We start from the raw sequence: 26,649 nt of genomic DNA on the forward strand, positions 1-26,649 counted from the left end.
CTAATTGTAGTTGAAACACTCCTCTTGGGAGCCAAGAAAGTGGTCATAGATCATAGAATCCCTACAGTGCAAAAGGAGGCCATTCAGCTCATCGAGTCTGCACCAACCCTTCAAAAGACCACCTTACCCAGGCTCAATCCCCCACCCTATTCCTGAAACCCACCCTAAGGTGCAGTTTATCACAGCCAGACCACCTAACCTGCACATCTTTGGACTGTGGGAGGAAACTTGAGCACCCGGAGGAAACCCACGCAGACATGAGAAGAAAGTGCAAACTCCAGACAGACAGTTACCCAAAGTCGGAATCAAACCCAGGTCCCTGGCGCTGTGAAACTTGCTTGCCACCGTGCCGCCCCTTGAATTTTTCCCCCATCATACGATTAATTTGTTTGCGTGAAATTTTGTTCTGTTGGGGAGCCATCACCTTTCCCTTACCAAAATTCTTTCCAAAATCTGGGATTCCCAGCTTCCTGAAACAAAGGTACACCCTTCATGTGCCTCTAGTGGTGTGAGAAGATAAAGTAAGATCCCCCACTCTGATTCTACCAGCTTTGGCAGGGTTAACACTGGAAGCTCCAAATGGACACATCAACCTCTCAGAGTTTGGATTTTGCATCTTGCATTTGATAATTTATAAAGATGAAAAAAAAACGAACAAATATCAAGGAAGTAATTATTTCTCTTGGATAAACAATGTGGCACGATGTATAAAATTTGTAATGAATTATGTTAGATCAAGCATATTACAACGGCTTCACAGGTAAATAGCAAGCTGTTTGTCAGAGCATTCTTCACTAGCCTTGCTTCAATAATTTGAGATTGCATCTATATTCAGGCCTGTGAGGTCTAAATGCTACTATTTTATATAATTACTGTAATGATTTAGAGATGAGACAAAGTTAGAAGCTTCCCTTTTTTTAGGTGCTACAAATTATATTCAAACATGTCTATCAGAACATTTTAATTAGGTTAGATTGTGTAGCAGATGTTGCCAGAAAAAAATGTTGTTCTCCTTTTGATTGGCAAGAATATTTGTCCAGTGATAAAGCATCCGTTGGATGCAAGCTTGCATCCTTTCTCAACCAGAGCTTTCATTTGTTAAATGTCAGTATTTTGCCTATTTTTATCTTGAACTGTAATGCATAATCCTATCGATGGAAAACTTTGAACTTGAAAACTACTGCTGCACATTCATTGTTCCTTTGATAGAATCTTCGAGCTTTATCTATCGCTATCATGGTACATGTTTACTGCTCTAAAAGTTCCTGATGTAATGTAATTACTCAGTATAAAACTCTAAAGTGATAACCAGTTGGAGGGTTTAGTATTATACTTTTGTGGAGGACATTTAGTAATGTTAAATGGTGTGAAGTCATCCAAACTTTTTGCTGCTTGCTGTAGACAAGATTGTCTTTCTCAATCTTATTTCAATTTCTATAGCTTGGATTGTTTATAGTATAACAGAGTTTTTGTGTACTTTACACTGATCCTTATGTGCTTCATTCCATCAAAAAGCTTATTTTAGGTTTTGTGGCTGTCTTACTGATTTGGCTAGATGCTAATAAACGGGGTTATTTCTTCAGATAGTTTATTTTTGGTAGATATCTCATTTTTAAGTAGTTGAAAAAAAAAACAAATGAATACTGTACTGTAAAGTGACTGCGGCTATTTAGTAAAGCTGGTAGGTGTTTACTTGCATCAAGACTCCTGGCACTCATCTTAAGGATTTGGCAGAAAAAAAGAACCCGCCCCCTTTGAGGTTAGCATTAGATGAAAATCACTTTAACCACAATTGTCTCTATGCCAATAAGACCAAGATGAATGTACATAATCTACAGTTTGCAGATGACTGCAGTGTTATTGCTCATTCTGCACCAGATTTGCAAACCACTCTTGATATCTTCAATCCTGCATACAAGACACTCTGCTTGCTCTTGAATATTGCCAAAACAAAAATCGCATATCAACTCACACCTGGTCAGTCAAATATTGCACGCCCCGTAAATTTTGAAGAGACTCTGGAAAATGTTCCTATACCTTGGCAACCACCTCTCAAAAGGCCAGCATCGACGTGGAAATGCAACATTGGATCCGCTGCACAAGCACAGCTTCTACAAACTACAGCAGTGAATATTTGACAACAAAGACCTCCGTAAGTCAACATAAGCGGTTGATGTCACCACACTCCTGTGCTGTTGTGATACTTGGACTGTATATCAGCAACACCTAGGAACACTAGTGAAATCCCATCATCAATGCTTCGCCACAACATCTGGATTCAATGGGAACACTGTCATACAAACACTATTGCTCTTGAAGCAAGCTCCACAAGCATTCAGACAAAGCTCCTGCAAAATCCACAGTGATGGACTGAACCCTATATCCGGATGGTTGAAAAGAATCTCCACTGCCAGGTCCTGTTTCTCAACTCTTAAATGGCAAGCATTCCAAGAAAAGAAAAAGCTTCAAAGGCGCTCTGAACCTATCCTTCAAATGCAGCACCATTAACATTAGTACTGGGAGGAGCTTGGTACCAGCCACTCAATGGAAACAACTTGCCCATCAGACAAATCCTGCTTTGAGTCCAAATACCATAATAAGGGGATAGAGAAGAAAAGAAAGCAAATCCTGCATTTCCCATCCCACTACCTTGTGGGGTGTCCTGCCCCATGTGCCCAAAGATCTACAGATCGAGAAGCGGTCTGTTCAGTCATATGAAGACCCATAGCAGAAACCCGATACTCTGAGTAGACATCATCCTTGAATCAAGGTATGGCCAGCCGATGAATTGAAAAATCATAAGCTTGATTCTTTATAAAAACAAATTTATGATTTTATTGAACACTCAAGGAACTTAACACCATCCAGGACAAAGCGGCTTGCTTGATTAGCACCCCATCCACCACTTTAAACACTAATTCCCTCCACCAATGCACAGTGGCAACAGTGTGAACCATCTACAAAATGCACCACAGTAGCTCACCAAGGCTCCTTCGACAGCACATTTCAAACCCATTACCTCTACCACTTAAAAGGACAAAGGTAGCAAACGCATGGGAACATCACAACCTGCGTGTTGCCCTCCAAGTCACACACCGTTTCCTGACTTGGAGCTATATTGCTGTTCCTTCACTGTCGCTGGGTCAAAGTCCTGAAACTCCTTTCCTAACAGCATTGTTGGTCTGCCATACCGCATGGCTTGCAGCGGTTCAAGAAGGCCGCTCACTACCACCTTTTCAGGGGCAATTAGGGATTTGCAATAAATGCTGGCCTAGCCAGAGATGCACATTCTATGAAATAAATTTTTAAAATGTTATTTGCTGAAAGAAACATATCAATATCTGTAATTTAAAACCATAAAATGGCACAAGAAAATAAGCTGCCACAGTGAAGAGAATCAGTGAACTTCTGATTACGATATGAACAGAGTCCAAAGGAAAATAACAGTCTTCTCGGCAACATTGACAACATTTTTCTCTCTGTTCATATCAATTGCTATGGTTCACTGTGACACCATTGCTAATGGTATTGTTATGAAGGGAAAAAAATGGGGCAGCACGGTGGCACATTGGATAGCACTGTTGCCTCACGACACCGAGATCCCAGGTTCGATCCCGGCTCTGGGTCACTGTCCATGTGGAGTTTGCACATTCTCCCTGTGTTGCGTGGGTTTCGCCCCACAACCCAAAAATGTGCAGGCTAGGTGGATTGGCCACGCTAAATTGCCCCTTAATTGGAAAAATGAATTGGGTACTCTAAATTTATTTTTTAAAAAGAAGGGAAAAAAATTAAGATTAAAAAGTAAAGCTAGGAGTTGATTAGAGGCAGACTTCTAGAGAAATGATGAGATTTCGGTCGATTTCGGCGGGAGAATCAGCTGGTGAGTCAGTTTCAGCGGGAGCAGTGCGGAAGTGGCTGCTGGGAGGTAAGTGTGTCCTTTAAAAGCACTTGTCTTTGCAGGGGCAGGCCAGTCGATTTCGGCGGGAGTGGAGCTGGCTGGTTAGTCAATTTCAGCAGGAGCTGAGAATTAAAAAAAAAAAAAAATTAGTGTTTTAGGCGGGAACAGGAAGTCGACCAGCGGACGTCTGGGAAGACCCTCACCAATAAATTCTGGTGGAGAGGAAACCCGAGACACTACACGTGTAGTGTCTCCCACCCGCCCTCCTCCTCTAACCTAATAATAAAACCCATTGGTCTGAGGTAAGTACCATATTTTATTATATTATTATTGTTTTTTATAAAAATTTTAATTTAGTTGTTAGCCAGATCTTGGTAGAAAGTTAGAGGAATGGCAGGGAAGGGAGTGCAATGTTCCTCCTGCAGGATGTTTGAGGTGAGGGATGCAGTTAGTGTCCCTGCTGATTTTACCTGCAGGAAGTGCTGCCATCTCCAGCTCCTCCAAGACCGAGTTAGGGAACTGGAGCTGGAGTTGGAAGAACTTCGGATCATTCGGGAGCAGAAGGGGTCATAGATAGCAGCTTCAGGGAATTAGTTACACCAAAGATTGGAGATAGGTGGGTAACTGTAAGAGGGACTGGGAAAAAGCAGTCAGTGCAGGGATCCCCTGCGGCCGTTCCCCTGAGAAACAAGTATACCGCTTTGGATACTTGTGGGGGGGGGGGACTTACCAGGGGTAAGCCATGGGGTACGGGCCTCTGGCACGGAGTCTGTCCCTGTTGCTCAGAAGGGAAGGGGGGAGAGGAGCAGAGCATTAGTAATTGGGGACTCTATAGTCAGGGGCACAGATAGGAGATTTTGTGGGAGCGTGAGAGACTCACGTTTGGTATGTTGCCTCCCAGGTGCAAGGGTACGTGATGTCTCGGATCGTGTTTTCCGGGTCCTTAGGGGGGAGGGGGAGCAGCCCCAAGTCGTGGTCCACATTGGCACTAACGACATAGGTAGGAAAGGGGACAAGGATGTCAGGCAGGCTTTCAGGGAGCTAGGATGGAAGTTCAGAACGAGAACAAACAGAGTTGTTATCTCTGGGTTGTTGCCCGTGCCACGTGATAGTGAGATGAGGAATAGGGAGAGAGAGCATTTAAACACGTGGCTACAGGGATGGTGCAGGCGGGAGGGATTCAGATTTCTGGATAACTGGGGCTCTTTCTGGGGAAGGTGGGACCTCTACAGACAGGATGGTCTACATCTGAACCTGAGGGGCACAAATATCCTGGGGGGGAGATTTGTTAGTGCTCTTTGGGGGGGTTTAAACTAATGCAGCAGGGGCATGGGAACCTGGATTGTAGTTTTAGGGTAAGGGAGAATGAGAGTATAGAGGTCAGGAGCACAGATTTGACGTCGCAGGAGGGGGCCAGTGTTCAGGTAGGTGGTTTGAAGTGTGCCTACTTCAATGCCAGGAGTATACGAAACAAGGTAGGGGAACTGGCAGCATGGGTTGGTACCTGGGACTTCGATGTTGTGGCCATTTCGGAGACATGGATAGAGCAGGGACAGGAATGGATGTTGCAGGTTCCGGGGTTTAGGTGTTTTAGTAAGCTCAGAGAAGGAGGCAAAAGAGGGGGAGGTGTGGCGCTGCTAGTCAAGAGCAGTATTACGGTGGCGGAGAGGATGCTAGATGGGGACTCTTCTTCCGAGGTAGTATGGGCTGAAGTTAGAAACAGGAAAGGAGAGGTCACCCTGTTGGGAGTTTTTTATAGGCCTCCTAATAGTTCTAGGGATGTAGAGGAAAGGATGGCGAAGATGATTCTGGATAAGAGCGAAAGTAACAGGGTAGTTATTATGGGAGACTTTAACTTTCCAAATATTGACTGGAAAAGATATAGTTCGAGCACAATAGGATGGGTCGTTTTTTGTACAGTGTGTGCAGGAGGGTTTCCTGAAACAATATGTTGACAGGCCAACAAGAGGCGAGGCCACGTTGGATTTGGTTTTGGGTAATGAACCAGGCCAGGTGTTGGATTTGGAGGTAGGAGAGCACTTTGGGGACAGTGACCACAATTCGGTGACGTTTACGTTAATGATGGAAAGGGATAAGTATACACCGCAGGGCAAGAGTTATAGCTGGGGGAAGGGAAATTATGATGCCATTAGACGTGACTTGGGGGGGGTAAGGTGGAGAAGTAGGCTGCAAGTGTTGGGCACACTGGATAAGTGGGGCTTGTTCAAGGATCAGCTACTGCGTGTTCTTGATAAGTATGTACCGGTCAGGCAGGGAGGAAGGCGTCGAGCGAGGGAACCGTGGTTTACCAAGGAAGTGGAATCTCTTGTTAAGAGGAAGAAGGAGGCCTATGTGAAGATGAGGTGTGAAGGTTCAGTTGGGGCGATGGATAGTTACAAGGTAGCGAGGAAGGATCTAAAGAGAGAGCTAAGACGAGCAAGGAGGTGACATGAGAAGTATTTGGCAGGAAGGATCAAGGAAAACCCAAAAGCTTTCTATAGGTATGTCAGGAATAAGCGAATGACTAGGGAAAGTGTAGGACCAGTCAAGGACAGGGATGGGAAATTGTGTGTGGAGTCTGAAGAGGCGAGATACTAAATGAATATTTTTCGTCAGTATTCACTCAGGAAAAAGATAATGTTGTTGAGGAGAATGCTGAGCCGCAGGCTAATAGAATAGATGGCATTGAGGTGCGTAGGGAAGAGGTGTTGGCAATTCTGGACAGGCTGAAAATAGATAAGTCCCCCGGACCTGATGGGATTTATCCTAGGATTCTCTGGGAGGCCAGGGAAGAGATTGCTGGACCTTTGGCTTTGATTTTTATGTCATCATTGGCTACAGGAATAGTGCCAGAGGACTGGAGGACAGCGAACGTGGTCCCTTTGTTCAAAAAGGGGAGCAGAGACAACCCCGGCAACTATAGACCGGTGAGCTTCACGTCTGTAGTGGGTAAAGTCTTGGAGGGGATTATAAGAGACAAGATTTATAATCATCTAGATAGGAATAATATGATCAGGGATAGTCAGCATGGCTTTGTGAAGGGTAGGTCATGCCTCACAAACCTTATTGAGTTCTTTGAGAAGGTGACTGAACAGGTAGATGAGGGTAGAGCAGTTGATGTGTATATGGATTCCAGCAAAGCGTTTGATAAGGTTCCCCACGGTAGGCTATTGCAGAAAATACGGAGGCTGGGGATTGAGGGTGATTTAGAGATGTGGATCAGAAATTGGCTAGCTGAAAGAAGACAGAGGGTGGTGGTTGATGGGAAATGTTCAGAATGGAGTACAGTCACAAGGATCTGTTCTGGGGCCGTTGCTGTTTGTCATTTTTATCAATGACCTAGAGGAAGGCACAGAAGGGTGGGTGAGTAAATTTGCAGACGATACTAAAGTCGGTGGTGTTGTCAATAGTGTGGAAGGATGTAGCAGGTTACAGAGGGATATAGATAAGCTGCAGAGCTGGGCTGAGAGGTGGCAAATGGAGTTTAATGTAGAGAAGTGTGAGGTGATTCACTTTGGAAGGAATAACAGGAATGCGGAATATTTGGCTAATGGTAAAGTTCTTGAAAGTGTGGATGAGCAGAGGGATCTAGGTGTCCATGTACATAGATCCCTGAAAGTTGCCACCCAGGTTGATAGGGTTGTGAAGAAGGCCTATGGAGTGTTGGCCTTTCTTGATAGAGGGATTGAGTTCCGGAATCGGGAGGTCATGTTGCAGCTGTACAGAACTCTGGTTCGGCAGCATTTGGAGTATTGCGTACAGTTCTGGTCACCGCATTATAGGAAGGACGTGGAGGCTTTGGAGCGGGTGCAGAGGAGATTTACCAGGATGTTGCCTGGTATGGAGGGAAAATCTTATGAGGAAAGGCTGATGGACTTGAGGTTGTTTTCGTTGGAGAGAAGAAGGTTAAGAGGAGACTTAATAGAGGCATACAAAATGATCAGGGGGTTAGATAGGGTGGACAGTGAGAGCCTTCTCCCGCGGATGGAAATGGCTGGCACGAGGGGACATAGCTTTAAACTGAGGGGTAATAGATATAGGACAGAGGTCAGAGGTAGGTTCTTTACGCAAAGAGTAGTGAGGCCATGGAATGCCCTACCTGCTACAGTAGTGAACTCGCCAACATTGAGGGCATTTAAAAGTTTATTGGATAAACATATGGATGATAATGGCATAGTGTAGGTTAGATGGCTTTTGTTTCGGTGCAACATCGTGGGCCGAAGGGCCTGTACTGCGCTGTATTGTTCTATGTTCTATGCAAATTCATCTATCTGTGGGAAACAAATATTTACACATGTGACTTGAGAAACAACAGGGTATAGAGGTGGTAACTTCAAAATGGAGAGAAAAGGAAATGGGCATGTACCTGTCAAAAGCCAACTTCACAGGGTGAAGAAAATCAAAGGGAAGGAAATAGTATAACTATAGAACACTAAGGAGGAGGAGAGACAGCTAACATCCAAACTGCAGCAGTTGTAGGTTTAGTCTCCCCCCAAAAAGCTGCCATTTTCTGCCTTCGCTGAGCCTGAAGACTATTTCCCAGACTTGGCACCTCAACCTGGTTGTGGTAATTATCTGCTGGCTTTAGCTCACAGAGTTACTTAACATTGGATGTTGTTTGGAAAAATTAATGTCTCAGAATTCAGGAAATTTATGTCTGGGGACCAAAGGATAGTTTCATGTAACATTGTGTGTGTATAGTCATCCGTATACTTAAGTTTCATAGTGTATAACAGTCCTCCTTGTCATGTGTGGTTTTGTCTTTCTTTTAAGTTAATAAATCTTCTTTATTAATTGCTCACACAACGACTAGACTGTTCCTCACTGGGTTGTACATCGCTCCTCACATTGTACCAAAAAAGCACATGCACCATGATGAATTGGTGTTTCAAGTGACCCTTCTGTGTTTTGGGATTGTAGCCATGTAAAATGGCTGCGTTCCGATTAATCTGGCCAAAACCCAGTTTAAAATGGCTAACCCGAAAGACTGCTGGGAAAAGCAGCCAAAAAGACACAAGCAGGCAGCTGCAGACAGGTTTGCATAGTCAGCTCTGGGAACGTAGCCCAGATCGATACTCAGGGCTATCAACAGCCCATCAACCCAGGTATCCGCAGTTTCATTCAGGACTGTTTACACCTAATCAACTCAGACATCCACAGTTAAATCGGCTATCCCCGGGAACAATTGCAACATATTAGCAATTGAATACCGGGCCAGACCTGTCGGCGCCTGCAGTGGCCGAAACAAAGACAGGTGAGCGACCACCCCCCGATCGAGGAATCGCCTCACCATTGGACACATCGACCCCAGAGACTGGGGACAGAATCCAATCACTTGGGACTCAGGGTCAAGGGCCGCCCCAGGAGGCGGGAAGCCCCTGGGCCCTATAAAAGTGAATGTCCAAGTTCAGATCTCTCTCTCTCTCCTCTTCGCCTGCTCGAGACCTTCGCAAGACCAGCCACCGTGTATCGTAAGTTTGAATCCAACGATCGCTATCCGGTAGAGACACCTAGCCACCGACCTGTAGCAGCCTTTTGAATCCCGCGAGCCAGATTTGATTGGACAAGCCATTCGTTTCCCTGACCTGGTGGGCTCTTCCTAAGTTAAGTATTGGCCAGTAGTGATAGGTTTGTTATATAGAAAGTAGTATTAGGGTATTAATATCGCTTGTTGTATATAATAAATGACCGTTGTTTTAATCCGTACTAAGCGGTGTGCTGTGTTATTAATCATAACCTGAACTTGAACCACGTGGCGGTATCATAAAGATACCTGGCGACTCATGAGCAAAGGTGACCTAAACAGAGCAAATAGACTAAAGCTAGAAAGAGCAACATAATTGGCGACATCCTGACGGGACCCGACTTAGAAGTGGAAAACCACTCCGGGAGAACCCCAATATTTTGAATTAGAATCCAATCGGAAACAAAAAAAAACCCCACAAGTGTTCAAGCGGTTCTGGTTAATAATTCACAATTCGGAATTGTGTATATGCATGCGTAACTAACAGGGTTATAAGGCAAAACTGATTTTTGTTGCGTCAAAACTGTCGGCAGTTGGTATTTCGGAAATTAGTGCAAGCCGTACCCGCATCTACCACACCACCTTAGCCCCCTGTTCCAAATTCGAACGTAACGAGCAGATAAGAGAGAGCCATGCAGGCAATGCAAGCGATGCTGCGCCTCATGAACCCCGAAGATTTTGCTGTCGCACCAGTCAGCAGCGTAGGAGCGGGACAGTGTCCCGTTTGGGAAGTGGAAATCCACAAAATTCTGCAGGGCAAAGGATGGCCCGTGTGGAAGGATTTCTGCAGTAACGACGACTCAGGTCCTGGAAGTATAGGGCATACTTGGTGGGAGAACCTGAGTGAGATTCACAGAAAGAGTTTAGCAAAAGCTCGCAAGCCGATGGCAATTGTGTCCTGTCTGGCACAATTGCGAGGCACAGAGGAGGTCGTCAGGACACTCCGCAAGGAAATAGAAGTAAAACCGATATATGTGAAATTAAGAAAGAGAACCAGGAATTGAAAGGGAAATTAGCAGCAAAGGACCAAGAGGTGGCTGACGCCAAACGGGGTCACCAATCTTGTCTGGCGCACTTGAGTAGTTTCCAGTCACAATATGAGAAGGCTTATCAGGACCTGCAGCGTGCAGTCCTGGTAAAGAAAGAAACAGAAAACCAGTTAGAGAAGCTCCAGAAACAATGCAGTGATCTCAAGGCAGCCTTGAGAGCGCTCCATGCCACAACAACGGAACAAAGGCAGAGTACTTTAGACCATGCTAAGTGTCGAAAGCAGGTTGCAGACTTGAAAGCACTGCTTTCTGTCCAAAAGGGATTTCAAGAAACCTTTGGGGAAAGTTTAGAACAGGAAGACGGCCCTGATTGGGAAGAATTGCAGGAGACAGCGCAGAGATATGTTCAGGGAGCATGTGCGCAGGAAAAACCCCAAAGGAGGAAAGCACCCCCAGCCCCCCACAACAGATAATACAGGCTCCCATGAACCCTGTAACAACCCACCGCACCGCCACAGCAGACGAGGCGGAGGTCTTATATTCCACCCCCCTCACAGTGACCCAATTACGGGACGCGTGCGCCAACATCACACCGTTCCTCCCCGCTTCAGATCCACACAATTTCTTTGCCACCGTCAAACACCAGGCGACCATCTACGGCCTGGATGAGAAAGAGCAGGTAAAGCTCACGGTCCTCAGCTTAGACCCATCGGTCGCAGCAGCCCTTCCCAACCCACAGAATGTAGGAGGAGGCACCCTTGCAGAAATGCATACCGCGATCCTGGATGCGATCGGGTACAACCGGGGCGATCCCGTAGACGGTCTGAATAAATGCAGACAGCAAAAGTCTGAACACCCCACAGCGTTCGCAGGACGCTTATGGATTCATTTTGAAGCCGTTTTCGGCAACGTAGATCGTGCCCACTTGTCCACAGACAATATGGTCAAGTGGACCCGCACCCTTATCTCCCATGCCACGGAAGCAGGACAGAATGCCTGTAGCAATTATGACCCCTCGGAGGAGGCTCATAATGAGAAGTGGGTGGTCAAGAGATTGTCCCGCGTTTGGGAACAAGTGGCTCACAGTAAATCAGCCACTCGAACCCCTGAGGAAAACCAAGCCGCCGCAGACGTGCAGGCAGTAAGAACCACTCTCCACAACCCCGCCTGGGTAAACGAGGGAAAGAACAGCCCCCCAGCCAAACTGCAAGAGTGCTACAATTGCGGCCAATTGGGACATTTTGCTAGAGAATGCAATGGCCCTAAGAAACCACAGAGTGCCCAACCGACAGGCACTCTCGATAAGAAAAAGGCAGAGCCTGTAGCGGCCGAGAACTGAGGTGTCCACATGATGATTTAAAGGAGACACTTGGTGAAAATGTTTTATGTTGTCTGTCTGTTTGTTAAATGTTGTTCGTCCTACAGGTGAATTTTCTCACCGCCCCACACCCATTCACCTGAACTTTGTAACTTTTCCCGCAGACACCCACCGCCACACGCCCATTCGGCCGATACCTCTGAGGACTTGCCTCAGACACCCACCAGACCAGACGCCCGATCGTAGCTACTCTTCTGATTGGATGGTAGAATCAGAACAGTAACCCCACCATGATGACTACATTTTTGTCCGTTCTTTGGTCGCTCAGGCAGTGGAGAAACGGCGTGAGACCCGCCCTGCCTGGGGACCCCCCCCCGTTGGTCAAAAACGCTCGGGTAGGGAAGATACGGTATTGGTAGCCGTCCTACCCGGGGACTCCACCCAAATCGTACCCGTCGCGGCCCACACGCACCTCATTCGAACTTTACTTTCAAAAACGTTTAATTTTTTTAGGCAACTGCCACATGCTATTTACAATTTAGGTTTGCTGCCACATGCTATTTACATCCTAGAGCATTTGGATGATAAAGTTAGCACTGGTCCACCATTGGGAAGTGTGCCGTGTCCAAACATTTTTTTTGAAAACAAAATGGGGGGAGAGTCACATGCTGTGACCAATTATAAGGGTTTAATTGGCCCCAAGAAGGACAGACACACTAACACACCAGATATTAAACCGAAGTATTTACACACACTACGCTTGTCTTACAGAACTCCAGAAGCTCCAAGTCCGGAGAAAACCAGCAACAACAGGAAAAGGAAAGAAAGAAGACAGCCATGAGGACTCCTTTCTTCGTGCTCAACATATTTATTATGGACTTTTGGTTGCGCAGGAACGCGAACCCCATTACTCCAAACCCCCCTGCCGTTAACGCTTCACTGCCCCGTAGTACCGAGGGCCCAGTCACCAACCACGCTGCGTTATCCTGGTGTGCCAAGTTCATAACTTGGTACTCCTTATCGTACATCATTGAGGCACTGTTGGCATTGGCTATACTCAGTTGTGCAGTTCAGACCATGCGCCTCCGCAAGTGGAAAAGGAGAGCGTACCGCGCTCGAACCCCGGTCTATCCCCATGGGCAGCACGGTAGCCTTGTGGATAGCACAATTGCTTCACAGCTCCAGGGTCCCAGGTTCGATTCTGGCTTGGGTCACTGTGCGGAGTCTGCACATCCTCCCTGTGTGTGCGTGGGTTTCCTCCGGGTGCTCCGGTTTCCTCCCACAGTCCAAAGGTGTGCGGGTTAGGTGGATTGGCCATGATAAATTGCCCTTAGTGTCCAAATTTGCCCTTAGTGTTGGGTGGGGTTACTGGGTTATGGGGATAGGGTGGCGGTGTTGACCTTGGGTAGACTCTTTCCAAGAGCCGGTGCAGACTCGATGGGCTGAATGGCCTCCTTCTGCTCTGTAAAAAATTCTATCGGATCCGATCCCCGATATTCGGCTATGACCAGACACCCGCGACCTATAAAGAATATTCACGTGCATTATTCCTGTAAATAAAGAGATATACGGAACGTTTCATTAAAAAAAAAATGTATGATCCTGAGCTTGACTGCCAAGCCAGGAAAGAGTATATTAAATGTTGTGATTGTTGTTGTATGTTTTAGGAAGATAGGATAATGCAATGTTTAGGAGTATAGAGTGTTTAGGTAAAATTAGAGGTTCCCAGTTTATTTTTTTTATAGATACATGCCCCTGCCTGACATAGCGCCCTCAAGAATTGTTTAGGTAAATTTTTGTGCATAGCTAGGGTCAGAGTAGTGGCCATGTGGGAGGTGCCCCCCCCAAGTCGGGAAACGAAGAGGACAAAATTTATGTGATCCTTCACGCTTCGCGTTAGGATCACAAGGCGGGAATGTAGCCATGTAAAATGGCTGCGTTCCGATTAATCTGGCCAAAACCCAGTTTAAAATGGCTAACCCGAAAGACTGCTGGGAAAAGCAGCCAAAAAGACACAAGCAGGCAGCTGCAGACAGGTTTGCATAGTCAGCTCTGGGAACGTAGCCCAGATCGATACTCAGGGCTATCAACAGCCCATCAACCCAGGTATCCGCAGTTTCATTCAGGACTGTTTACACCTAATCAACTCAGACATCCTCAGCTAAATCGGCTATCCCCGGGAACAATTGCAACATATTAGCAATTGAATACCGGGCCAGACCTGTCGGTGCCTGCAGTGGCCGAAACAAAGACAGGTGAGCGACCATCCCCCGATCGAGGAATCGCCTCACCATTGGACTCATCGACCCCAGAGACTGGGGACAGAATCCAATCACTTGGGACTCAGGGTCAAGGGCCGCCCCGGGAGGTGGGAAGCGGGAAGCCCCTGGGCCCTATGAAAGTGAAGGTCCAAGTTCAGATCTCTCTCTCTCTCCTCTTCGCCTGCTCGAGACCTTCGCAAGACCAGCCACCGTGTATCGTAAGTTTGAATCCAACGATCGCTATCCGGTAGAGACACCTAGCCACCGACCTGTAGCAGCCTTTTGAATCCCGCGGGCCAAATTTGATTGGACAAGCCATTCGTTTCCCTGACCTGGTGGGCTCTTCCTAAGTTAAGTATTGGCCAGTAGTGATAGGTTTATTGTATAGAAAGTAGTATTAGGGTATTAATATTGCTTGTTGTATATAATAAATGACCGTTGTTTTAATCCTTACTAAGCGGTGTGCTGTGTTATTAATCATAACCTGAACTTGAACCACGTGGCGGTATCATAAAGATACCTGGCGACTCATGAGCAAAGGTGACCTAAACAGAGCAAATAGACTATAGCTAGAAAGAGCAACAGGATACCCTCACATTTAACATCAGCGTGGTTCGTAACAGTATGTTAATTATGTTGTTAAAGTGCATGTATATGAGGCACAGTTCAATTAAGCACTTAGATTACGTATAAATGGAGACTACTAGAACGCTGCAGGCAGTAGATAGAAGGCGTAGGTATGTAATGTTGCATTTTGTAATATCTATTATCAAGAAAGGAATGGCATCTAGTTTCAATTCTTCACCATCTGGCTTGGGATCCATTTAACAGCCATATTCAATGTTAACAGAGGAAAATGGTCATTGTAGCAATGAAGGAGACAATCTTTCAATGGTTCCTTATAGGGGAAAGCCAGATAATTACTTGTCCCGGTATTTGATGGACAATATAATTTGTGGCATATGAGTAACGGGGGGGGGGAAGTAATTTTGTAATTATAAGGACAATTGATTGGGCAGGTCAGAAAGTGAGGAGGCAAAGAGGTGTTCCAGCACCATTGTAATCTTTGTTGGTGTCAAAGGTCAAAAGCTAAAAGAAGGCTTGTGTGAACAGTAGAGGATTCTATCATCTTCTGGATCCCAAAACCTAACTTGAAATGCAATCTATTGATGCTGCCAGACCTGCTGATTTTTTTTTACAGCATTCTTTGCTTGTTTCTGCATTCTATTCTTTGTCTAACCTAAAATTCTTCTGTTTTTGTGTTAACTGGACTCTGATATTTCTGGAACAGAGCAGAAAGGAAAGGATTGATGAATGCCCAAATCATCTCAAACAAATACCTAAGGGGAGGGATTTGGTGGCAACTCTTTTTTTTAGTTTTTTTAAATGTAAATTTAGAGTACCCAATTATTATTTTTTTTCCAATTAAGGGGCAATTTAGCGTGGCCAATCCACCTAACCTGCACATCTTTGGGTTGTGGGGATGAAACCCACGCAGACATGGGGAGAATGTGCAAGCTCCACACGGACAGTGACCCAGGGCCTGGATTCGAACCCGGGTCCTCAGCGCCGCAGTCCCAGTGCTAACCACTGCGCCACATGCCGCCCTAACTATAAACTCTTGAGTAGTGTGTAACGATGTTAACCCCTTCAGTTTGACTGCAGTCCTAAAATTGTTCTTGTACTAATCCTTGACATTTTAGTTGCAAAGCTACGAGCGACACTATATCACATAAATTACATACAACTTGCGTAAGCCACCAAGTTGTATCAGATGCAATTTTACTTTAATAGCCTATCACTTTTTGGGGGCAAGTATGACACTTTAAAAAAAGCCATGTGTTTTTGTCTGTCCCTTTATGACTGAAATGACAAACACAATTTTTAAAAACCATTAAGCATCTATGTAAAAGTTGCAGGTAAATACTACCATGAAATTACACAGAATGTGCTGCTCACAAATAGGCCATTTAGCTAAACTGGCCAGTGTTTATAATCCACTTGGGCATCTTCACACTCTACCTAGCTTCCTCAATTATACCTCTTTTTCCTTAAGTGTACACCAAGTCACTTCCTAAATACCAAAACGTCATCCATCTCAACCATTCCATTTGGCAGCAAGTTCCACATTTTGATGACTGCCTGTAAATAAATTCCTTTTAGCAGCTAGCATAAATTTGTAATGGCAAATTATGTTTGACAAACTTGATTGAGTTATTTGATGAACTGGGTTTGTTGAGGGCAATGTGGATATGGATTTTCAAAAGACATTTATTGATAAAGTACCATGTGATAAGACTTATTTACAAAGCTGAAGCCCATGGGATTTAAAAGACAGGGCTAGAGGATAATACATTGGCTAAGGGATAGAAAGCAGCAAATAGTGGTAAACATTTTTTTTTCAGACTGGAGAGAAGAGTGCAAGTGGTATCTCCCAGAGTTTGGTGTCAGGAACACTGCTCTTCAACAGAAATTAAGGATATAAGTATATAGGGCATGATTTCAAAGTTTGCAGATGACACAAAACTCAGAAATGTAGTGAACGGATAAAAGGATGGTAACAGCCTTCAGGAGGATAAGGATAAACTGGAAAAATGGGCAGACCCAAGGCAGGTGATATTTAGTGCAGTGAAGTAAATTCATTCATTTTGGTCGCAATAATGAGAGAGGTAATATAAACCAGATGATATAATTTCAGAGGGGATACAGGAACAGAGGGACACAAGACTTTGAAGGTGGCAGCATAAGTTGAGAATGTTGTTAAGAAGGCACATGGAATCATTGGCTTGGAGGCACCAAGCACAAGAGTAAGGAAGGTATACTGTATCTTATAGAACACTTCGATAGTTGTAGCATGTAGGCCAGAATAGCACATTATTCCAAGTGTATATTGTGATGGAATCTGTGGTTTTTTGAGGCAGACAGTAACTGTAAAGGGAAACTGACCCTCTAGTTTCTAAGGGAACTAAAACGGAAATTGAGCTTGGAAATCAAAGGTTGAAAACATATAGCAGAACACAAATCAATCTTTGTGAAGGGTAGGTCATGCCTCACAAACCTTATTGAGTTCTTTGAGAAGGTGACTGAACAGGTAGACGAGGGTAGAGCAGTTGATGTGGTGTATATGGATTTCAGCAAAGCGTTTGATAAGGTTCCCCACGGTAGGCTATTGCAAAAAATACGGAGGCTGGGGATTAAGGGTGATTTAGAGATGTGGATCAGAAATTGGCTAGCTGAAAGAAGACAGAGGGTGGTGGTTGATGGGAAATGTTCAGAATGGAGTACAGTCACAAGTGGAGTACCACAAGGATCTGTTCTGGGGCCGTTGCTGTTTGTCATTTTTATCAATGACCTAGAGGAAGGCACAGAAGGGTGGGTGAGTAAATTTGCAGATGATACTAAAGTCGGTGGTGTTGTCGATAGTGTGGAAGGATGTAGCAGGTTACAGAGGGATATAGATAAGCTGCAGAGCTGGGCTGAGAGGTGGCAAATGGAGTTTAATGTAGAGAAGTGTGAGGTGATTCACTTTGGAAGGAATAACAGGAATGCGGAATATTTGGCTAATGGTAAAGTTCTTGAAAGTGTGGCTGAGCAGAGGGATCTAGGTGTCCATGTACATAGATCCCTGAAAGTTGCCACCCAGGTTGATAGGGTTGTGAAGAAGGCCTATGGAGTGTTGGCCTTTATTGGTAGAGGGATTGAGTTCCGGAGTCGGGAGGTCATGTTGCAGCTGTACAGAACTCTGGTCCGGCCGCATTTGGAGTATTGCGTACAGTTCTGGTCACCGCATTATAGGAAGGACGTGGAGGCTTTGGAACGGGTGCAGAGGAGATTTACCAGGATGTTGCCTGGTATGGAGGGAAAATCTTATGAGGAAAGGCTGACGGACTTGAGGTTGTTTTCGTTGGAGAGAAGAAGGTTAAGAGGAGACTTAATAGAGGCATACAAAATGATCAGGGGGTTGGATAGGGTGGACAGTGAGAGCCTTCTCCCGCGGATGGATATGGCTGGCACGAGGGGACATAACTTTAAACTGAGGGGTAATAGATATAGGACAGAGGTCAGAGGTAGGTTCTTTACGCAAAGAGTAGTGAGGCCGTGGAATGCCCTACCTGCTACAGTAGTGAACTCGCCAACATTGAGGGCATTTAAAAGTTTATTGGATGAACATATGGATGATAATGGCATAGTGTAGGTTAGATGGCTTTTGTTTCGGTGCAACATCGTGGGCCGAAGGGCCTGTACTGCGCTGTATTGTTCTATGTTCTATGTTCTAATCTAAACTCAGTTGTTGATAATAATTCCACTAGTGCAGTGCAGGCAGGCTGAAGAAGACAGAAGCTAGATCTAGAAGCTGAGAATAAGCAAAGAAGTAGTTACTAGAGGGGTTTCAGTTACTTGGGAGGTAACATTGGTTGATCTACACCATCCAGACTGCATTGAGAAGATTCTGCTGACAACATGCAGTATTTTTGGTGAAGACTGTGCCAGTGGAACTCGGGTTGATTGTGCGCTGCTGCAGCAGGGGATCAAATGAGCTTCTGGGGGGGAAGAATCTGAACGTGTTTGTGAGGAAGGACTTTGTGACTGTGATTGACAAACTATCTGCTGAGTGAACAGTTGAGCCAATTCGTAAGATTGTCTTAGTTGTATTTGTCATTTAATGTGTAATTTATGGTTTATAATCACAATTTACCTGTTAATTCACATTTTACTTCTGTTGATTCTGAGTTTGAGAGTACAGGAGGGTACCTAAGATAGCATTTAGTGTGTGCTTTGTTTGACTCTTATCATAAAACTTATTCTATTTGTGAAATATTGTGCCTTCATTCTTTCAGTAAATAACAGATTATGGATTTTTTGTTGTTGAAAAAAGTCACTGCTTTCTACTGAGGCTGTAACAGTAGATGCATTTAAAATTACCTCCTCTGATTTTTACTTTGTTCCTGTACAAATGAACACTGATGTTTTGAAAAATAAAAAGTATGTATATTTTTTTAAATTTAGAGTAGCCAATTATTTTTTTTCCAATTAAGGGGCAATTTAGCGTGGCCAATCCACCTATCCTGCAGATCTTTGGGTTGTGGGGATAGAACCCACGCAAACACGGGGAGAATGTGCAAACTCCACACAGACAGTGACCCAGGGCCAGGATTCGAACCCAGGTCCTCAGTGCCGCAGTCCCAGTGCTAACCACTGTGCCACATGCCGCCCTCTTAAAAAGTATATTTAAGTTTGTCCCCATATGAAATGAAAAGAAAATCACTTATTGTCACAAGTAGGCTTCAAATGAAGTTACTGTGAAAAGCCCCTAGTCGCCACATTCCGGCAGGCTGATACGGGAATTGAACCGTGCTGCTGGCCTGCCTTGGTCTGCTTTAAAAGCCAGTGATTTAGTCCAGTGTGCTAAACCAGCCCCTGGTAGCATAATGGAAAATGTATCTATATCTTTTATGGTGAAGAATATTCAGTACTCCTGTTACACTTTTCTTTCCCTTTATTTGGTTGGTCTGCACTATATTCTGCAGAAACCATAGCATGCCAACTATTCTCCGGCTTCTTCTGTTGTTTGATTGCAAGGAGATAATATCAACAATGTCCATGTTAACACATGTGCCAACTCCCTTACATTGAATGAGAAGCAGCCAGTCTCCATATTGCACAGATTAAATTACTCAATTTGTTTTGAACAGAAAGTTTCTGCAGAAACTACTTTAAGCACCAAATGCCAGGAATTCAAGATGCTCAGCAAGAAACAGTAAATTTGGTTTTCATCATTCGATTTGATGATGATGTCTACTAAGTTGCAAGTTCCTGTCATGGGGCTTCATGTGAACGAACAGGCCAATTCTTGATCCACCTTTGGCACATGGAGCAGGACGACCCGTGGGTTAGTTGGACCAGGAGTGAAAGGTTTGCACTCCAGTGCTCTTATGTGTCACTGATGCCCAGTCCAGCTCTCCCTGCCATACAGGAGTGAGGCCCCTCCATGGATTACTACTTAAATGTGGTGGAGAAAATTGTGCACTCTGAAGATCCCTTGACTAATGCCTTGAAGATCTCTTGAGTGATGACTTCAAGAGCTCCTTGCTCCTGATGGGCCATCCATGGTGGCAAAGTCATGCCAGCAAGATGTGGTCCAAAAATTCCTCCACGGCAGAATGGGCGAAGAAAGAATATCCATCTCCCTGGCTGTGAAGGTGAAAGAAGGCTTCAGCAGCAAGGTAGTTGCGGTCATTGTGATTCGACATGCCAGTGAAACTTGACCACTAACTCATTAAGATTGTGAGGACAATGGTGGTGTCCCCACATTAAACAAAGCCACATGCAGGCCACTAACAGGATCGATTTGCCAAGTCCTGTGGTGATAGAGAATTGGTGTCAATGGGAGTCCCATGTCAAGTACCTGCACGCAGGTGGCAGTTGCATGAAGGTCGTTGTACCCCTGTGCTGGGACAGGGTGTCTTTGGAAAGCAGCATTTGTGACTGAGTAAGGGGCAATTTAGCGTGGCCAATCCACCTAGCCTGCAGCCCTTTGGGTTGTGGGGGTGAAATCTTCAGGATACTACCTGAGCACCCCTGGGAACACCACCACCTGGAAGTCCCCCTGCAGGTCACTCACCATCCTGACTTGGAAATATATTACTATTCCTTCACTGTCACTGGGCCAGAATCCTGGAACTCCCTCCCTACAGCACTGTGGGTGTACCTACACCACATGGACTGCAGTGAGTCAAGAAGACAACCTCTCAAGGGCAATTAGCGATGGGAAACAATTGCTAACCTAGCCAGTGAAGCCACGTCCCGTAAAAATGAATATTAAAAAAAAATTGTGCTTGCGTGTCCTGTGCTTCCTTTAATTCTGAGCTTAGACATTTTAGTGCAACTTCCTTCTAGACTGCTGTTAAGGAGAGCAGGTTGGTTGCACCACATGTTCTCAGCACAGTGTTGTTGGCCTCCTGCAGAATGCAGAGACACCTGGTATTGGTGCAGAAGAGGCCAGCAGCAAGAAACCCACTCTGACATGAGCTACAAATACGAAGTGGGAGCGCTAAATTTACCTGCTGCCCACTTCCATTGCCAAAAATGTGTCAGTAGGAATTTTTGCCTTTTCTGTCCACCGCACATCAATCCTTTGATGTTTTTTTTTTCTGTTTGGAGCTATGTCCGATTCCCATATTGAAAGAACAAACTGAATTGTTGAACAGATTATATAATATTCATAGCCCTCTTTATATTGTAGATGCATAACAGATAAACTGCAGTAAAATTCTTGAATGAATAGAATGTTTATTTCTTTGAATTAGGAGCAATATCTTTAATTCACGGACTAGCTTTGTCCCAGCAGAAAGGAAATTACTTGGAGACAGCATTGGAGAAAGTGTTAGCTGATGTCATTTTGAAAATGCACCAGCCTAACCTTTAAAAATTGTATGAAGCAAAAATTCAGTTTATCATTGCATATCATGCTTGAGGCAAAAACACACTATGCCTTTGTAGCTTGATTTGCACTACTGAATATTGTGTAAGTTTGTACAAGAAGTACCTTTTTGTTTTGATGACTTGAACTTTTCCAGCTCCTAATATGCTTTAAAAACTGAAACATTAGGGTGGCATGGTGGCACAGTGATTAGCACTGCTGCCCCATGGCGCATCAAGGACCCGGATTCGATCCCGGCCCCGGGTCACTGTTCGTGTGGAGTTTGTACATTCTCCTCTTTTCTGCGTGAGTCTCTCTCTACCCCACAACCCTAAAGATGTGCAGGATAGGTGGATTGGCCATGTTAAATTGTCCCTTAATTGGAAAAGTTTTTAAAAAATTAAATACATTTTTATAAAACTGAAACATTGAGAACTCATATATTCATTTGAGAGTGATTAATTTTTAATTTGCTTGAAGCCCTTGAGTTAGGACAGTTTGGACATTTGGTTATTTTTCAATTTGTGCAAAATATACTAGATGTTGACATTAATTCATATTATGCTTTTGATTTTGATTTTAACAGCAGTTATGTAAATCGTAGTGATTTTACTCTTTTTTTGTTTTACCTACAGAGGCCATCCGTGGATGGGCTACTTCGTGAAGGTCATATCAGCCTGTCTGGATTGCAGTTACGAGCCCATGCCATGTTCTCAGCAGAGGGGCTACATTTAAACAGTGCAACACTGGAATATTCATGGCTGATTGATGTGCAAGCAGGTCTGCTTACAGCCAAAGTGACCTTGCCGCAGGTAGTTTGTCAAATGTGTGGAAGACTAAGTTGTTTTTTGCGTTTTGTTTTTTTCCCTTTCTTTGATCTGTATATTAATATCAGTTACAGGAGCATATGTTTACTACTGTGAGTCTTGTGACATAATTGTGTACACGTTTAAAAATATATCTTGTTGATTAGTAACTTAAAAATGTTGGTTGATTTTAGCCCCATGTCCTAAGATTCATAAAAAGTCCAAGTACTTTTGTCTATCCTAAGAGTATCTAATTTGTTTTAACAGCATCTAGTTTATTTTTTACAAATTATCCAACCTCTCCTCTATTGTTCCTGAAAATCTCATAGTAGATTTAGTAGCTTGCCCTCCTTCCTCAGTAAAGATATATAAAGTAATTACTTAATAGCTTCTATTCTAGATTTCTAACTTAATACAGTTAATAATAATACTCTTTAGTGCCACAAGTAGGCTTACATTAACACTGCAATGAAGTTACTGTGAAAAGCCTCTAGTCACCACATCGGCACCTGTTCAGGTACACTGAGGGAGAATTCAGAATGTCCAAATTACCTAATAGCACGTCTTTTGGGACTTGTGGGAGGAGACCGGAGCACCCGGAGGAAACCTACGCAGACACGGGTTGAACGTGCAGACTCCGCACAGACAGTGACCCAAGCGGAATTACGTTTATATATCGGAGTGTAATTAATCAGTTTCCATATTCTATGCTTCCCCAGTGGTAGCTCATTTGTGGTGTGTGCACAGAGAATATGTCAATTGAATCACTTTGTGATTACTTGGTGGCCAGTTGCATTCAGCTAGGAGCCGATTGATTGGTTCTTTTCTGCAATGTAGAATTGTGAGCAGTGTTGGATGTCCTAAGTTAAACAAAGTTCGAAGGGCAAGGAAGGAATTCAAACTGAAATCATAAAGGAAAATTTGAAATTATATACTTGCCTTCATCTGTTTTCATTATTCATTTGACCTTTTATAGAAAACAAGTTAAAGGAATTTTTTGAAGGCAAGTTTATTGCTTTATAGAATTTTGTGCTGACTTTGTGTAAAATCAAAAAAGATCAATGTTTCTGGAAGAATTTTAGAGGAAACTTCAATATGAAGAAAATTGAGGAAAAAACAAATTGATATCTGTTGCAGATTTATTTTTAAAAATGTAATAGTTTCACATGATTAACCTGATTTTTAAAAACAAATTGACAGCGAGCAGCAGACTGGTTAGCTTTACTGATGTATATATCTGTCACAATCAATTTTGCTTATCAAGTCGCAAGTGAACTGTAGCAGATTAATTAACTCTGTTGGTATGTGACAATTTAGATTGTTTGTAGGTGGTCTCTCATGATTAATTGCTGCAACTTGTAGCTTTGATTTTTATTAAAGAGCAGCAGGTAACAGGCAGCAGACGTTTCCATTGTTTGCACTAACTATCTGATGAAGAATGCAGTAATTTGAAACATAACTCTTGTTGAGTAACTTTACAAGTAATTCAGACAGTTGCAATCATAAAATGAGCACACATATGGATAAAAAGAGAAAATGCTGGCGATGTTCAACAGGTTGGGCAGCATCTGTGGAGAGAAAGGAACAGAATTAACATCTTGGCTAATGACCGTTCATCAGACCTGGAATACGTAACAGTTTCTAAGCAGGTTTATAACAGCAGCAGGGAAAAAAAGAGTGCTGGGTGGAGGAGGAGAGTGGAAAAAAGGGAATGTCTGTAATTGAGCGGAAGGCAGAAATTATGACATGATAAAAGGGATGAAGATGCAAGATAACGGGGTGGTCATGGGACAAGTAAAGGAGCATGAAAATGAGTCTAGGAGACTAAATGGCAACAGCAGAACCATATACAAACAAATGGGAGCAATGGTTATGATCTGAAATTATTGACATCAATACTGAATCTGGAAGATTATAAAGAGTCTAATTAAAAATGAGGTACCATTCCTTGAGCTTCTGTTGAACTTCATTGTGGGACTATGATGGAGAACTAAAATGGCAAGCCAATATATTAGGACTGAATAGAGATGTTGATCATAGCAATCACCCAATCAGTGTTTGGTCTGCCCAATGTAGAGGACAAAGTATGATAAGCAGCAAATATTGTATGCTAAATTGAAAGAAGTAGAAGCAAATTGCTGTATTACTTTGAAGAAGTGTATGGACCATGGTTGGTAGGAAGAGAAAAGGTAGTAGGCAGGTGTTGTCTCCATGTGAATGTGCTTTGGGAATGGGTATTATGATGATGGAGGAATAAACCAAGGTGTAGCCATAGAAGTCTGACGTGATGCACTAAATATAAAAAAAGAGGGCAATTTTAAAGGCCGTATAGGAATTGAGACCCAGGGGTCAGTGTGCCTAAATCATTGATGGTGGCTGGGCAAATTGAAAAAGTGAAAAGGCAAACAGGACCCTGGTCTTTACAAATATAAAGGCATAGAATACAAAAGCAAAGAACTAATGATGGGCCTTTGTAAAGCACTAGTTCTGCCTTATCTGGAGTGTTGTGTCAATTCTGGGTGCTACATTCAAGGAAGAATGTGAATATATTCGGAGAGGGTGCAGATAACATTGATGAAAATGGTTCTAGGGATGAGGAAGTTCGGTTACATACATGGATTAGGGAAGCTGGGGCCTTTCTCCTTCGAGAAAAATTGAGAAGAGATTTGATAGAAATATCCAAAATCATGAGGGGTCTAGTAGATAGAGACGTTGTTTCTATTGGCTGAAGAATAAGGTGAATGGCAAATAAATCAAGGGTGACATGAGGGAAAACTTTATGTAGCGAGCGATCAGGATCTGAAATGCATTGCCCCGAGAGGGTGGTGGAGGCAAATGAGTCTGTGCTGCCATTCAGTAAGATCATGGCTGATTTGATTATAGTCTTATCTCCAAATTGGGTCGAAGGGCCTCTTTTCTTGCTGCAAACCTCTATAATAGTCATGACTCTGTGACCTTGCTTGTGCATTCTTGTGTTTGTATGATCTGCTTCTTCTTGTCACACTCTGGTTATCATTACCCTCATCATTACCCTGCACTATTGCCATGTCCTTTCTCGTTAACTTTCCAAATCACCGCTCATATGAATTCCGCCCCTCTCCATAGCTATACGATTAGTTATATGATTCAGCAGGACAGTGTCCCAACACAGTTCAAATGAAGAAACTCCCAATCGCAGTCTTTCCCTTGTACGAATGCCAGTACCCATAATTAAAAGCCCATTTCTTCCACCCACAATTTTTAACCATGCATTCAACTCTCTGATCTTATTTACGGTATATATTTACGCTGTACTAATTTATTTGTGGCTCGGGTAGTAATCCAGAGTTTGTTACTTCTGTGGTTCTGCTTTTTATGTGACATCGAGCTGCTCATACTCCTTTGGCAGAACTTTTTTCTTAATACTGTCTTTGTCAGTAATACCCATGTGAGCCACAACAGCTGGATCCTTTCTTCTCCACCCACGCCCCAACCCATACTCCTTATTCCCCACCACCCCCCTGAATCAAACGTGGGTTTCAAGAAATAATTGATGAGCACCTGAAAAGAGAAAATTTGCAACTTTACAGAAAATGGTAGGAGGTTGGTATTATCTGAGTTGCCCTTGTCATGAGCCAGCACTGACTTGGCGGGCTGAATACTTCTGAGCTGTAATCATTCTATGATTCTGTGTACTTAGTGTAAAAAAAGGCTAGTGTAATTTATTCAAGGAATAGTTTATACTTTTTTCACATAACCAAGGAAATGGTGTGGAATTGATCAAGCTACTCTGCTACATTCTATCTTCATATTCTTTGACTTTCTACTCTTGACTATGTACTCTAACAAAGTTTGCGATATCTTTATTTTCTGTAGCTGGCAAATCTGCTAGAGTGGGGACAAACTTTCATCTTTCACGTGATGTGTCAAGAATATGAATTGGAAAGGCCAAAATCTGTTGTCTTATGTCAACATGGAGTTGATCAGCGTTTTTGTGAATCAAAGGTAAGGAAATTGAAGCGGGGGGGTTGGCGTTGCCGAACTTGCTTCATTATTATTGGGCGGCGAATGTGGACAAGGTGCGGCGGTGGTGGGAAGGAGAAGGGGTAGAGTGGGTTAGGATGGAGGAGGAATCTTGTAAGGGGTTTAGTTTGAGGGCTATGGTGTCGGCAGCATTGCCAATGGCAATGTATTCAGTAGGTATTCAGGGAGCCCAGTGGTGCAGTCCACGGTGAAGATATGGAATCAGCTGAGGAGGCATTTTAGGGTGGAAGGGATGTCGGCGCTAACGCCGCTGTGTGAGAATCATGGGTTTGAGCCGGCGGGGGGGGGGGATGGATAGTGTATACAGGAGGTGGAGGGAAGTGGGGCTGGTCAGGAGGAAGGGTTCGCCAGTCTGCAGGAGCTCAGGGAGAGGGTGGAGCTGCCAAGGGGTAGTGAGTTCAGGTATCTAC

General features: G+C 43.9%; 1 protein-coding gene across 1 annotated transcript in view; it reads left to right on the top strand.

Annotated features, from left to right (window-relative positions):
* The window catches only part of LOC140406495 (bridge-like lipid transfer protein family member 1), a gene marked incomplete at both ends in the record, with an annotated part of 125,024 nt that overhangs the window by 61,525 nt on the left and 36,850 nt on the right, over positions 1-26,649 (top strand). The window contains 2 exons of the mRNA XM_072494519.1: positions 22,046-22,222; positions 26,072-26,200. Of these exons, the coding sequence (XP_072350620.1) occupies positions 22,046-22,222; positions 26,072-26,200 (306 nt within the window). The remainder of the gene's footprint in view (positions 1-22,045; positions 22,223-26,071; positions 26,201-26,649) is intronic.

This window comes from Scyliorhinus torazame, unplaced genomic scaffold (assembly GCF_047496885.1).
Source record: "Scyliorhinus torazame isolate Kashiwa2021f unplaced genomic scaffold, sScyTor2.1 scaffold_572, whole genome shotgun sequence".
Classification (NCBI taxonomy): domain Eukaryota; kingdom Metazoa; phylum Chordata; class Chondrichthyes; order Carcharhiniformes; family Scyliorhinidae; genus Scyliorhinus; species Scyliorhinus torazame.